We start from the raw sequence: 15,393 nt of genomic DNA on the forward strand, positions 1-15,393 counted from the left end.
GTATGTCAGTGGTATGAACACTCAGTAGAACTGTAATACAGAGACCAGCTCCCTCTGAATGTACACAGTGCTGTATTGGTGGGTATTCTCCGAATAATTGTTATTCTATGGGAAATTTTATTTAAATACCAAAATTCCTATAATATAATTTCCTTCTACCGTCCCTACAAACAGAAGATGGCACATCAATGGTATCAACTTCAGATGAGTCCTCTGGGGCTTGTGGGAGTTGTAGAGCAAACCGGACAAAAAAAGAGAGTCTGATCTTTCCACAGAGTTTGTAGGCCAAACCGTTCCTATGCTACAGACGTTTTAGTGAGAAGACCGATTATTGGGATGTCTCATGGTCTGACAAACACCTCTGTGGCCCGGCCACCTTACACTGCAGATGCAGAAGGGAGATGCGGGGGAATGAAACACATGCATTGCCAAAAAACGTATACAAAAAAACATATCTTTAGCTTAAACTGATTTTAATGGGGATTTTGGGGGGGATTTTTTCATATTATGGGACTTAGATTGATGCACCAGTGCGCCAATAGACTCTACAGGGATTTATACACTGAGTGGACAAAACATTATGGACACCTGCTCTTTCCGTGAGAATGACCAGGTGAATTCAGGTGAAAGCTGTGATCCCTTATTGATGTCACTTGTTAAATCCACTTCAATCAGTGTAGATGAAGGGGAGGAGACCGGTTAAAGAAGGATTTGTAAGTCTTGAGATAATTGAGGTATGGATTGTATATGTGTGCCATTCAGAGGGTGAATGGGCCAGACACAAGATGTAAGTGCCTTTGAATGGGATATGGCAGTAGGTGCCAGGGTCACCAGTTAGTGTCAAAAACTGCAACGCTGCTGGCTTCTTCACATTCAACACTTTCCTGTGGTATCAAGAATGGTCCACCACCCAAAGGACATCCAGCCAACTTGACACAACTGTGGGAAGCAGTGGAGTCAACATGGGCCAGCATCCCTGTGGAACGCTTTAGACACCTTGTAGAGTCCATGCACTTGAGGCTGTTTTGAGGGCAAAAGGGGGTGCAACGCAATATTAGGAAGGTGTACCTAATGTAGCTGATTCATGAATTCGACTCATTGATAAACGCTGCCTGCCTGTCTGTCTTGTCCCGACTTCAATATTATGGGATAGCTGGAGATCGAATTTAAATATTGAAACAATGTTGCAAATGTCGGAGAGTCAGACAGCAGGTTTATACACATCTCTGCTGTTGAAAACTAAATGTTAGTCTATTATACATGTGACACAATGTCTAGATAAGGGTACGACCAAAATAATGTACTACCTGGAACCGAAAGGCTTCTACCTGAAAACAAAATGGATCTTCAAAGGGTTTTCCAATGGGGGCAGCTGAATAGATAGATGTGTAGAGGGTAACCACTGAGCAGGACAAAACAATTACATCAGAAGACCTAGACAACTAATACCCTGAGTGCCAGTCTTTGTGGTATTATTACATCTCCTTGTCACTCATTGTCATGGCTTGATAGTGATCAATGAGTTGGTTAGACCACAAACAGATCTGGGACCAGGCTAGACAAATATATAGTGAAACATTTATTTTCCCAGAAGGAGGCATCTGTGTGTCCAACACATTTAATTTTACTCAGAGTTGTGGCTAATCCAAGGTTGTGTTGTCAGAGGAGGTTGATAATAGCAACACCCAATCATATTTCAGCCTCTGCCTGTCCTGAGGTGAATTATTTGTCTCAGTGGCTAGAAATGACTATAAGTTGCAGCACATAGCTACAGCTCTCACAGTCACAACTTGGGACAATTAACAGATACACGCAACTTCACTAAAAGTGACTATTCTACTTAACTACCTTTCTAATTAAATATACAACAATCTATTGTACAGTATTTTAATAAATTATAATAAACATTTTATTGAGTTGTTTGTTGACATTTATGCATATATTATCAAACGATTCAGATGCCAACAATCACATTTTTCTATATGTTTGTATTCATACATGTTTTTCACTTTTATCTGAGACATTTATCTTGAACTGGTCCATCTGGTCCCAAACACGTAGCAGAATGTCAACTGTAGAATGATACGCACGCTTAGAATGTCATTTGACATATGTGTTACGGTTTTCTTCTGTCGAAGGAGAGGAGGACCAAAATGCAGCGTGGTTATCTTTGTACATCTTTAATAAAGATGAAAAAATACGAACAATATACAAAACAAGAAACGCGAAAAACCAAAACAGCCCTATCTGGTGTAAACAAACACAGAGACAGGAACAATCACCCACGAAACACTAAAATAATATGGCTGCCTAAATATGGTGACCAATCGGAGACAACGATAAACACCTGCCTCTGATTGAGAACCACTCTAGGCAAACAGACTTACCTAAACTGAACACAACCCCATGAATCTACAAAAAACTAGACAAGACAGAACACATAAATCCCCCATGTCACACCCTGGCCTAACCAACATAATAAAGAAAACAAAGATAACTACGGCCAGGGCGTGACAGTACCCCCCCCCCCCCAAAGGTGCGGACTCCCTCTCTTCCTGGTCTGTGTTCTCCCTCTAGCCTCTCTCTACCTTCCCTCCCTGGTCTGTGTTCTCCCTCTAGCCTCTCTCTACCTTCCCTCCCTGGTCTGTGTTCTCCCTCTAGCTTCTCTCTACCCTCCCTCCCTGGTCTGTGTTCTCCCTCTAGCCTCTCTCTACCCTCCCTCCCTGGTCTGTGTTCTCCCTCTAGCCTCTCTCTACCCTCCCTCCCTGGTCTGTGTTCTCCCTCTAGCCTCTCTCTACCCTCCCTCCCTGGTCTGTGTGCTCCCTCTAGCCTCTCTCTACCCTCCCTCCCTGGTCTGTGTTCTCCCTCTAGCTTCTCTCTACCCTCCCTCTCTGATCTGTGTGCTCCCTCTAGCCTCTCTCTACCTTCCCTCCCTGGTCTGTGTTCTCCCTCTAGCCTCTCTCTACCCTCCCTCCCTGGTGTGTGTTCTCCCTCTAGCCTCTCTCTACCCTCCCTCTCTGATCTGTGTGCTCCCTCTAGCCTCTCTCTACCCTCCCTCCCTGGTCTGTGTTCTCCCTCTAGCCTCTCTCTACCTTCCCTCCCTGGTCTGTGTTCTCCCTCTAGCCTCTCTCTACCCTCCCTCTCTGATCTGTGTGCTCCCTCTAGCCTCTCTCTAGCCTCCCTCCCTGGTCTGTGTTCTCCCTCTAGCTTCTCTCTACCCTCCCTCCCTGGTCTGTGTGCTCCCTCTAGCCTCTCTCTACCCTCCCTCCCTGGTCTGTGTTCTCCCTCTAGCCTCTCTCTACCCTCCCTCTCTGATCTGTGTGCTCCCTCTAGCCTCTCTCTACCCTCCCTCCCTGGTCTGTGTTCTCCCTCTAGCCTCTCTCTACCTTCCCTCCCTGGTCTGTGTTCTCCCTCTAGCCTCTCTCTACCCTCCCTCTCTGATCTGTGTGCTCCCTCTAGCCTCTCTCTACCCTCCCTCCCTGGTCTGTGTTCTCCCTCTAGCTTCTCTCTACCTTCCCTCCCTGGTCTGTGTGCTCCCTCTAGCCTCTCTCTACCCTCCCTCCCTGGTCTGTGTTCTCCCTCTAGCCTCTCTCTACCCTCCCTCCCTGGTCTGTGTTCTCCCTCTAGTGTTAAACAGTAATGTTGTAATGTACTGTATGTCACAACTGTATTTCTACTGTACCTCATTAATGTATTTCTACTGTACCTCATTACTCTATTTCTACTGTACCTCATTACTGTATTTCTACTGTACTTCATTACTGTATTTATACTGTACTTCATTACTGTATTTCTACTGTACCTCATTACTGTATTTATACTGTACCTCCATTGTTACACTCCCATTGTGAAGTAGAAGGGTTCCATTATATTAGAACACAACTGTACTTTAGAACTAGAAGAGACGCCACTATCAAAATAAGAAACGATGGTAAACTGTATAGACACACATAGGCTGGGATTCAATCCAATATTGTGTAGACACACAGGCTGGGATTCAATCCAATACTGTATAGACACACACAGGCTGGGATTCAAACCAATACTGTATGGACACACAGGCTGGGATTCAAACCAATACTGTATGGACACACAGGCTGGGATTCAATCCAATGCTGTATAGACACAGGCTGGGATTCAATCCAATACTGTATAGATACACATACTGTAGGCTGGGATTCAATCCAATACTGTGTAGACACACAGGCTGCGATTCAATACAAGGAGTGTTATAGAGCACTAGACAGCTGACAATGCAACTTCAGCAGACATTCGTATGTATTTACTATAAATGTGATCTCTGTGATTGGGGAAATTGCCTTGGGTGAATTGTCAGCTGTCTAGTGCACTACTCTGTAATACACCTTGGATTGAGTGTTGTTCTGTACTGTTAGGGCGGCGCACAATTGGCACAGCGTTGGCCGGGGTAGGCCGTCATTGTAAATAAGAATTTGTTCTATAACTGACTTACCTAGATAAATAAAGGATAAATACAAAATAAAAAATAATAAACTGTTACCTGATTTTTTTTTCATTGTGCCCTTGAGCAAGGCACTTAACCTCAATTGCTCCAGGGATGCCGTTAATGTCTGACCCTATCTAAAGACCCCAGCTCTCTGCGGGTGTTGGGATTTGCAAGAAACACATGTCCAACTCACACCTGGACAAGTGTGAAATAGGACAAATAACAGCAGCTACTGTAGTCACCATCTAGTGAGTCTGACCTGAAATAACCCCTGAACAGAGATGAGTACTGAATTGCATGGCATCTAAAGGCACATTTAAAAGTGTCCCTTTCAAATAAGGGGATCTGCTGTACCGATGTTATGTCAGGAAAAGTCAGCAATCTGTCGTGGTAAAAAAATGTTTTGTCATCCAATAGGCTTTGATTACATTTCCAATATCCTTGCGCACGTGGAAATTCTGTAAGAGTAATATTTATGCCAATTATTTTATGTTCCGACCGCATTCTGTCTGCTATCAACACTTAACTTTTGGTGGCAGCGAGAATGACATAAGAAAGTTGTCAAGATGACGAGCTTGATTGAGCCTCCGCCATGTATATCTCACTAACCTTTTTTGTTGTGTGATTTCATGCCACACCCGTTGAAGTAGGCTGGCCAAAAAGAGAACAGAATATTATATAAACAAGATGGTGTACTTCAGGCCACACCTGTAAAGTAGCCAATACGAACTATAGAGAGCAGCCATTTCAAGAGTTACAGAAAAACCACGAGCTGGTAAACTACAGACTGCAGCTATTTCAAGTGCAAACGCAAGGAAGAAGATGAACAGAAAGGCAAGAAGTGATCATCAAAGTGAGTACTACTATTGTGCTTTTATACCTGTCTATAATGTCAGTTTTGAGAGTATTCTGAATGAACTCGACTCCATTCTATATGAGCCCCAAAATGACGATCTCCTTCTCTGAATTGCCTTGTGAAACCCGAACACTAAGATCGTATTTTATCATGTAGCTTGGCAATGGAATAAGCTTTCTCTCACATTTTGGAGAGGTGTGTTGCCGCTTGGAAACACCAGTTAGACCTCTCACTCAAACCCTTGTAATGTTTTATCTTATGTTGCATCTAACCCAATTTCCAATAATATTCTTACGTTACTGAATGTATCCAGAGTATTTTCAGACTTAGAAAAGTGCAGTAAATGTAAAACGCACTTCAAATCAACAGAGTAATCTCACTGGGAACATGTCAACGTCTACACCACGTTGGTTCATAGTAATTTCATTGAAATTATATAGAAACATTGATTAAACCAGTGTGTACCCAGGCTGACGTTTGGATTTAGTCTTGTGTCAGGTGTTGAGTCCTCACCTTAAGTCTAATAGGCGGCCGGGGTAGGCCGTCATTGTAAATAAGAATTTGTTCTTTAACTGACTTACCTAGATAAATAAAGGATAAATAAAATAAATAATAATAAACCACTACCTGATTTTTTAAAAATTGTGCCCTTGAGCAAGGCACTTGACCTCAATTGCTCCAGGGATGTCGTTGATAATGTCTGACCCTGTCTAAAGACTCCAGCTCTCTGTGGGTGTTGATAATGTCTGACCCTGTCTAAAGACTCCAGCTCTCTGTGGGTGTTGATAATGTCTGACCCTGTCTAAAGATCCCAGCTCTCTGTGGGTGTTTGATAATGTCTGACCCTGTCTAAAGACCCCAGCTCTCTGTGGGTGTTAATTACATCTGACCCTGTCTAAAGACTCCAGCTCTCTGTGGGTGTTGATAATGTCTGACCCTGTCTAAAGATTCCAGCTCTCTGTGGGTGTTGGGACATGTGAGAAACACACGTACAAGTGTGAAACAGGATAAATAACAGCAGATACTATAGTCACCATCTAGTGAGTCTGACCTGAAATAACCCCTGCACATCTCATGACTGTTTTAATCATGGCAGTTATCTACAGTTTCTCTTTCCCTGTTTGGAAACATGCGGAACTAGTTCATCATCGTTCCATTGGATAACAATAGACATGTTGTAAAAGATATGTATCTAAAGAGACATTGGCACATGTACGATGAGTCACAAATGGCACCCTATTCCCTCAATAGTGCACTACTTTCTACCAGAACCCCAGTGCACTATAAAGGGAATAGGGAAGAAGAAGAACCCCACATGTACCTCCCACAACACAAACATCCTTTTGAAAGGCAAGGGAGTGAATCCTTTAGCATGAGTGAACTTCACCTGGGTATCTGTGAGGCAGACGAGAGAGCTGAAGGAGGCCGGTTTATAATCTGTGTCATTGCCAAACACACTGGCCTTTCAGTAACCTTCACATATGAACATTCTATCATTAATGAGCTGGAAGAGATCAGAGGATTTGATCCTGATTCAATAACCCTCATCGATACCCTTAAATCACAAGGGTTATGCAAATATTACAACTATCACCTTTTTTTAGTTCAACAGATCACATTGGTGTGCGGTTGCAAAGTAAATGTTTTGTAAGCTAAACTGACTTTTACACACACAGCTTACATTGAGCCATACTGGAAATGCATCTCCCGAGGAGAAGGACTGTGAGTCTAGAGGGAGTCATTCCATCAACACCAGCTACAGTGTTTATTGTATTTCAGGTCACACCTGTAGTCAAATCCATGAAGTACAAAGCTGTGTCTCTACCCTGTTCAACTTGTATATGGTCTAGTTGTTATTTCAATGCTGTGTCTCTACCCTGTTCAACTTGTATATGGTCTAGTTGTTATTTCAATGCTGTGTCTCTACCCTGTTCAACTTGTATATGGTCTAGTTGTTATCTACAAAGCCGTGACTCTGCCCTGTTCAACTTGTATATGGTCTAGATGTTATCTACAATGCTGTGTCTCTACCCTGTTCAACTTGTATATGGTCTAGATGTTATCTACAATGCTGTGTCTCTATCCTGTTCAACTTGTATATGGTCTAGATGTTATCTACAATGCTGTGTCTCTACCCTGTTCAACTTGTATATGGTCTAGATGTTATCTACAATGCTGTGTCTCTACCCTGTTCAACTTGTATATGGTCTAGTTGTTATCTACAAAGCCGTGACTCTGCCCTGTTCAACTTGTATATGGTCTAGTTATCTACAATGCTGTGTCTTATCAGTTGGTTGATGAAATGAAACCTTTCTGCTAGTTTCTTACTTCTTATCTCTACTTTCATCATCTCTCTAAGCTGACATTGAATTGTTTTAAGATGTCATACTATGGATCAATTAGCTATTCGATTTAGAATTTTAGATTGCCTTTAAGTCACCTAAAAAAATATAAAACAATTATTTTTTGAAAATATTGAATTTAATTGAAATGATATAGAAACATTGATTAAACCAGTGTGTACCCAGGCTGACGTTTGGATTAAGTCTTGTGTCAGGTGTCCTCACCTTAAGTCTAATAATTTTTTCTGAATCTCAAAACTCTTCCCTTTTAATGATCCCATGGTTATGCCTTCCATATTTATTCTGTAAGAAACATTTCAATTTAGCCCTATCCATAAAAGCCAATTCCCACGAGTGTAAAGGGTTAAAGTCAACGGTAGCATGAAAACCTTGTACCAAGACATTTTAGCCAAAAAGCTGGTTGTGTAGCGGGGTGCGTAATTGGCGGCAGAGAAGTCAGGCACAGGAGAGCAGAACTGGGTAATAACCGGAGATTTATTGAACAAAACCAACGGAATCCAGAACAACAAGATAAATGGGCACATAAATAACCTGTCGTGCGCTCGCGGGGAACGTTCACAAGCATTACAAATAAACAATCCCACACAAAAACATGGGGGAACAGAGGGTTAAATACACAACAACAAATTGAAACCAGGTGTGAGGAAAAACAAGACAAAACACGTGGAAAATGAAAAATGGATCGATGTTGAGCGCCGCCCGAACAAGGAGAGGACCCGACTTCGGTGGAAGTCGTGACAGTACCCTCCCCTTGATGCGCGGCTCCCCCCCCTTGGAACTCCTGCAGCATTGAAGGGTCCAACACGTCCTCCACTGGAACCCAGCATCTCTCTTCCGGACCGTACCCCTCCCACTCCACGAGGTACTGAAGGCCACTCGCCCGACACGCCTCGAATCCAGTATAGAGCGAACAAAGTACGCCGGGTCCCCCTCAATGTGGGCACCTCCTGGAGCGGGCCAACCACCACCGGCCTGAGGAGAGACACATGAACAAGGGTTTATACGGTAATCAGGAGGAAGCTGTAACCTATAACAAACCTTGTTCACTTTCCTCAGGACTTTAAATGGCCCCACAACCACTTACCCAGCTTCCAGCAGGGATTGCGGAGGGGTAGGATCCGGGTCGAGACCCGGTCCCCCGGTGTCAACACCGGGGACTCACTGCGGTGATGGTCTGTGCTGGCGCAGCACGGCCCGCTGGAGGTGAACATGGACACGTCCCATGTCTCCTCCGTGCTCCTGAACCAGTTGTACACCGCAGGAGCGACTGGTACACACTGGAAGGGGGAGAGGTTAGTGGAGGAGTCGCGGAGCAAGTTCTGAGCCATCTCGGCCCAGGGCACGAACACTGTACACTCTCCCTGCCGATCCTGGCAATACGACCTCAGAAACCTGCCAACATCCTGGTTAACTCTCTCCACCTGCCCATTAGTCTCGGGATGAAGCCTCAAGGTAAAGGCTGATCGAGACCCCCAGATGTTCCATGAACGCCTTCCAGACCCTCCAAGTGAACTGGGGACCTCAATCAGACACTATATCCTCAGGCACCCCGTAGTGCTGGAAGATCTGCATAAACAAGGTCTCCTTGCATATAGGCCCACTGCAGCTCTGATTGGTTAAGCCGCACTGGTCTGTGTAGAGAACGGTCTGAGTCATGCGCAATAATATCCTACTCTTATGAGTTCTGCCTACAATTAAATCTCTTGCATAGTTTGTATTGTTTCGGTGTGTTACATTGAAAGTGACTAATATTGCGTTGATTCGATCACAATTGCCACAGTACAGGTAAACTTTAACAGTGTAAACTAACAGGGAAAACTCTAGAAAGTTGAGTGAAGTTTTATCTCGTCGTGCTTCTCTCTGTGAGCTGATATTTCTTCTGTGCTCTGCATGGCAGTCCAGAGGGAGCTGTGTGGCTACCGCACACCTACACACAAGCACAGTTTAGAAGGAAACTTTCTGGAGGATCAAGTTTTGAAATCGGTGGAATTATAGTATGACAGCTAAAGAGTTGGAGAAAACACTTTCCCTTTGTAATCCGTGATAGTTTACCCTTCCACATCCGACTTGTGTCAGAACCATTGTAGTAGGATTCGCTCTTAGTCCTGTATTGACGCTTTGCCTGTTTGATGGTTCACTGGAGGGCGTAGCAGGATTTCTTATAAGCTTCTGGATCTACAACTGACATTTCTATGTAAATTTGGTCGGGTCACCTAAAAGTTACATATTGCCACTTTAACCTAAGTTAAACCTAACTTTCAAATCATCACTGACTTAACACTCAGTAAGGAGCACCAGGGCCAAAGCACAGTAATTAGGGCATTCATCATACTATTATTTCATTCAAAGTAGTGCTACAAATAACCAATAAAGATCTCAATAGGCAATCGTGCATTACAAACTATAGGAACAGCTATAGGACGAGAGATAACAAACAGACAAAAAAATTGAAACTCTCGGGGGTCGGGATGAGACAGATAGGCAGTGTTTCTCAGCCAGTCAAAATCATGAAACCGCAACATTTTTATGGATATATATATATCTATATAAACAACAAAAATGTCAAATGAAACGAAGTACAGCTAGTTTGCAGTCTTTCCAGCTTCAGTTTGAAGTAATTGTGTTAGCTGTGTTGTTGGCCCTTCTGAACAACAGTGTCCTGATGAGAGAGCACATTTACTATGCCAGGCGAAATCCTGCCTCATTAGCTCATTGTTATGGATGTATCCAATAAATATCACAAGAAAACAGTTTAAACAAATGCATATGCAGCTACTTTGATGTTATAAAAGTGATAATGCCCTCTAAGACAGTGTTTGGAGGATATAAACAGCAAGTGCATGGTTTGTCTCGAGCCTAACACCCGTACCAGTATCCTCTTAACACTGGCTTCACGGGAATTATCAAATCACTACTTCGTTACTATATTTCTACTGTACTTTATTACTGTATTTCTTCTGTACCTCATTACTGTATTTCGACAGTACCTCTTTACTTTATTTCTACTGTATTTCATAATCCTATATGTAAGGCATATATATGTGTGTGTGTGTGGAGTTTGTATGTGTATGTGTGGGGAGTTTGTATTAAATACCTGATAACAACTGAACTCGATGTTCTTGGGCTGTGGGGCCCTCTAGTGGTGACCTTGAACACAACACTCTCTGGATCAGTGGAGTTGGAAAGAGCACGAACAGATCTGTGACCATGATGTTCAGGCTATCAGTCAAAACAGACAGACATAAAATAAATGATAAGGAGAAGATTTCGAAGTATGTCCTATATCTAGGCCATATAAGAAAGCTGGAAAAAAAATACAAAAAAATATTCTATAATAATTTTTGACACATATTTAGCCTGTTTTTTTTTGTTGGTACAGAACTACCTCCATTCATTATTTTGGATAGGTACAGAACTACCTCCATTCATTATGTTGGATAGGTACAGAACTACCTCCATTCATTATTTTGGATAGGTACAGAACTACCTCCATTCATTATTTTGGATAGGTACTGAACTACCTCCATACATTATGTTGGATAGGTACAGAACTACCTCCATACCTCCATTCATTATTTTTACCGGTACCGGGTTACCTTCAGACGAGTCCCATGACACTTGTGGGGGTCGTAGGGCAAAACAGATAACTATTGTATAACACCATAACAAAACCATAATGACAGTGCAGTTGCAAGTTGCTGTCATTAATATTGGCACACTTACATGATTTAATACTTGTTCTAATTAGGTTGAAATTGAAAAAACTTTTGGTGTTCACACGTATGTGTTTGATTTAGAACGGCACAGGACCAAGAAAAACAACAAGTCAAAAATGAATTAGAATGAATTAGTTTACTGTGCAATTTATCTCTCCTGTGGTAAATTTCAGGCAGCCTGGCTGACACAAACAATGTGGTAAACTGTACAACGAGGAAGAACTGTAACTCACTGTTCTGGACAAGAAGCCGTTAAAGCAATATTCTCTCAGAAATTGAGCAGACGCATTGATTGGTTCTCTCAAATATTTTCTTTTCTGGGGGGTTGAAAGCTCTCATTGTTTGGATTTGAAAATACAACAGTTGTAATAGAAGGTGGCGGCGCTGGAAGCTGTGTGTGAATGTGTGAGTGAGGAAGGGTGCGTTCCACAGCTAATGCGAGACACAGCTAAAGCGAGACGACGTAACAACCAATGGTTGCGTGCCACGTCACCAACTGTCATCGACTGGAAAACATTCAATCCAATACTGTATAGACACACACAGGCTGGGATTCAATCCCATACCGTATAGACACACACAGGCCGGGATTCAATCCAATACTGTACAGACAGACACACAGGCTGGGATTCAATCCAATACTGTATAGACACACACAGGCTGGGATTCAATCCCATACCGTATAGACACACACAGGCCGGGATTCAATCCAATACTGTACAGACAGACACACAGGCTGGGATTCAATCCAATACTGTATAGACACACAGGCTGGGATTCAATCCAATACCGTATAGACACATAGGCTGAGATTCAATCCAATACTGTACAGACACACAGGCTGGGATTCAATCCAATACCATATAGACAGACACACAGGCTGGGATTCAATCCAATACCGTATAGACAGACACACAGGCTGGGATTCAATCCAATACCGTATACCCACACACAGGCTGGGATTCAATCCAATACTGTATCGACTCAGGTAGGCTGGGATTCAATCCTGTACTTTATAGACAAACACAGGCTGGGATTCAATCCTGTACTTTATAGACAAACACAGGCTGGGATTCAATACAAGACGTGGTCTAGAGCACTAGACAGCTGACAATGCAACTTCAGCAGACATTCGTATGTATTTACTATAAATGTGATCTCTGTGAATGGGGAAATTGCCTTGCGGGCATCATCAGCTGTCTAGTGCACTGCTCTGTAACACACCTTAGTGTTGTTCTGTACTGCAACCTGAGGTCAGAGCATTGGGCCAGAAACCGAAAGGTTGCTGGTTCAACTCCAGGAGCAGACAAGGTGAAACATTTGTCCGTGTGCCCTTGAGCAAGGCACTTAACCTCAATTTCTCCAGGGATGCCGTTTTTAATCATGGCAGTTATCTACGGTTTCTCTTTCCCTTTTTGGAAACATGCAAAACTAGTCCATCATCATTCCATTGGATAATAATAGACATGTGGTAACATGCAGAACTAGTTCATCATCGTTCCATTGGATAATAATAGACGTGGTGAAAGATAAGATATGTATCTAAAGAGACATCGACACCTGCAGGATGAGGGATGAGGCAAAAGGAATGGCAAATAAGTCTGGTTGCACAATCGATTGGTAAACGTATTGCAAATTGAGAAATCATGTGACTAAACTGAATAACAAGAAGAATAAACTACAATATGAAACAAAGATAAATGACCTGAAGAATGATAGTAAAAGGTTTTGGAGCACCTTAAATTACATTTTGGGAAAAAAGGCAAACTCAGCTCCATCATTCATTGAATCAGATGTCTCATTTATCACAAAACCCACCAACATTGCCAAATACTTAAATGATTATTTCATTGACAAGAGTAGCAAACTACACATCCAAGTATATCTGACCAAATTATTAAAGACAATCATTGCAATTTTGAATTACATAAAGTGAATGTGGAAGAGGTGATACAATTATTGTTGTCTGTCAACAATGACAAGCCACCGAGGTCTGACAACTTAAATGGAATATTACTGAGGATAATAGCAAACAATATTGCCAGTCCTGTTTGCCATATTATCTATTTAAGCCTACTAGAAAGTTTGTGCCCTCAGGCCGGGAGGGAAGCAAAAGTCCTTCCGCTACCTAAGAATAGTAAAGCTCCCTTTACTGGCTCAAATAGCTGACCAATCAGCCTATTACCTACCCTTAGTAAACATTTGGAAAACATGGTGTTTGACCAGATACAATGCTATTTTACAGTAAACAAATTGACAACAGCATTTCAGCACGCTTACAGCGAAGGACATTCTACTAGCACAGCACTTACACACATGACTGAGGGCTTTGTGATGGCCACTTCAATACCTTGACTTTGTTGTCCTTAAGCCATTTTGCCACAACTTTGGAAGTATGCTTGCGGTCATTGTCCATTTGGAAGACCCATTTGCAACCAAGCTTTAACTTACTGACTGATGTCTTGAGATGTTGCTTCAATATATCCACATAATTTTCATTCCTTATGAAGCCATCTGTTTTGTGAAATGCACCAGTCCTTCCTGCAGCAAAGCACCCCCCACAACATGATGCTGCCACCCCCGTGCTTCACGGTTGGGATGGTTTTCTTCGGCTTGCAATCCTCCCCCTAATTCCTCCAAACATAATGATGGTCATTATGGCCAAACAGTTCTATTTTTGTTTCATCAGACCAGAGGACATTTCTCCAAAAAGTACGATCTTTGTCCCCATCTCCAGTGGCAAATCGTAGTCTGGCTTTTTTTATGGCAGTTTTGGAGCAGTGGCTTCTGCCTTGCTGAGTGGCCTTTCAGGTTATGTCGATATAGGACTCGTTTTACTGTGGATATAGATACTTTGTACCTGTTTCCTCCAGCATCTTCACAAGGTCCTTTGCTGTTGTTCCGGTATTGATTTGCACTTTTCGCACCAAAGTACGTTCATCTCTAGGAGACAGAACGAGTCTCCTTCCTGAGCGGTATGACAGCTGCGTGGTCCCATGGTGTTTATACTTGCATACTATTGTTTGTACAGATGAACGTGGTACCTTCAGGCATTTGGAAATTACTCCAAAGGATGAACCAGACTTGTGGAGGTCTACAATTGTTTTTCTGAGGTCGGTTGATTTTCCCATGATGTCAAACCAAGAGGCCCTGGGTTTGAAGGTAGACCTTGAAATACATCCACAGGTACACCTCAAATTGATCCAAATTCTGTCAATTAACATATCAGAAGCATCTAAAGTCATTTCCAAGCTGTTTAAAGGCACAGTCCACTTAGTGTATGTAAACTTCTGACCCACTGGAATTGTGATACAGTGAATTATAAGTGAAATAATCCATCTGTAAACAATTGTTGGAAAAATTACTTGTGTCATGCACGAAGTAGAATTCCTAAACGACTTGACTAAACTATAGATTGTTAACAAGAAATTTGTGGAGTGGTTGAAAAATGAGTTTTAATGACTCCAACCTAAGTGTATGTAAACTTCCCGACTTCAACTGTATATATACATCTCACTGAGGATGACATTTCACGTGGAGTCATGTAAGTTTCACTCTTATCAAAGAACACACGTAATCTCAGACTACGGAAAAACTTGAATAGATCTATCTGGACGTCAAAGTCATCAATGTGTGCAGTGGGTACAATGATAACCCCTTATAGAGAACACTGAGGTTGATGTCAGGGTCAGAACCCCTTATAGAGAACACTGAGGTGATGTCAGGGTCAGAACCCCTTATAGAGAACACTGAGGTTGATGTCAGGGTCAGAACCCCTTATAGAGAACACTGAGGTGATGTCAGGGTCAGAACCCCTTATAGAGAACACTAAGGTGAGCTGATGTCAGGGTCAGAACCCCTTATAGAGAACACTGAGCTGATGTCAGGGTCAGAACCCCTTATAGAGAACACTGAGGTTGATGTCAGGGTCAGAACCCCTTATAGAGAACACTGAGGTGAGCTGATGTCAGGGTTATAACCCCTAATAGAGAA

General features: G+C 42.5%; 1 protein-coding gene across 2 annotated transcripts in view; it reads left to right on the forward strand.

The window, feature by feature from the left end:
* The first annotated feature begins 4,499 nt into the window (after positions 1-4,499).
* Positions 4,500-15,393, forward strand: part of LOC109884509 (GTPase IMAP family member 9) — a 28,233-nt gene continuing 17,339 nt past the window's right edge. Inside the window, exons 1-2 of one of the 2 annotated variants that reach the window (XR_004209613.1) lie at positions 4,500-5,318; positions 6,998-8,335. Coding sequence is in view for 1 of the 2 variants with exons in the window: in XM_020476472.2 (XP_020332061.1) it covers positions 5,288-5,318 (31 nt within the window). In the remaining variant the exon portion in view is untranslated. Of the gene's footprint in view, positions 5,319-6,997; positions 8,336-15,393 lie in introns of those variants that run through there. The other variant, XM_020476472.2, reaches the window with a different exon arrangement.

The sequence above is a fragment of the Oncorhynchus kisutch genome, unplaced genomic scaffold (assembly GCF_002021735.2).
Source record: "Oncorhynchus kisutch isolate 150728-3 unplaced genomic scaffold, Okis_V2 scaffold4087, whole genome shotgun sequence".
Classification (NCBI taxonomy): domain Eukaryota; kingdom Metazoa; phylum Chordata; class Actinopteri; order Salmoniformes; family Salmonidae; genus Oncorhynchus; species Oncorhynchus kisutch.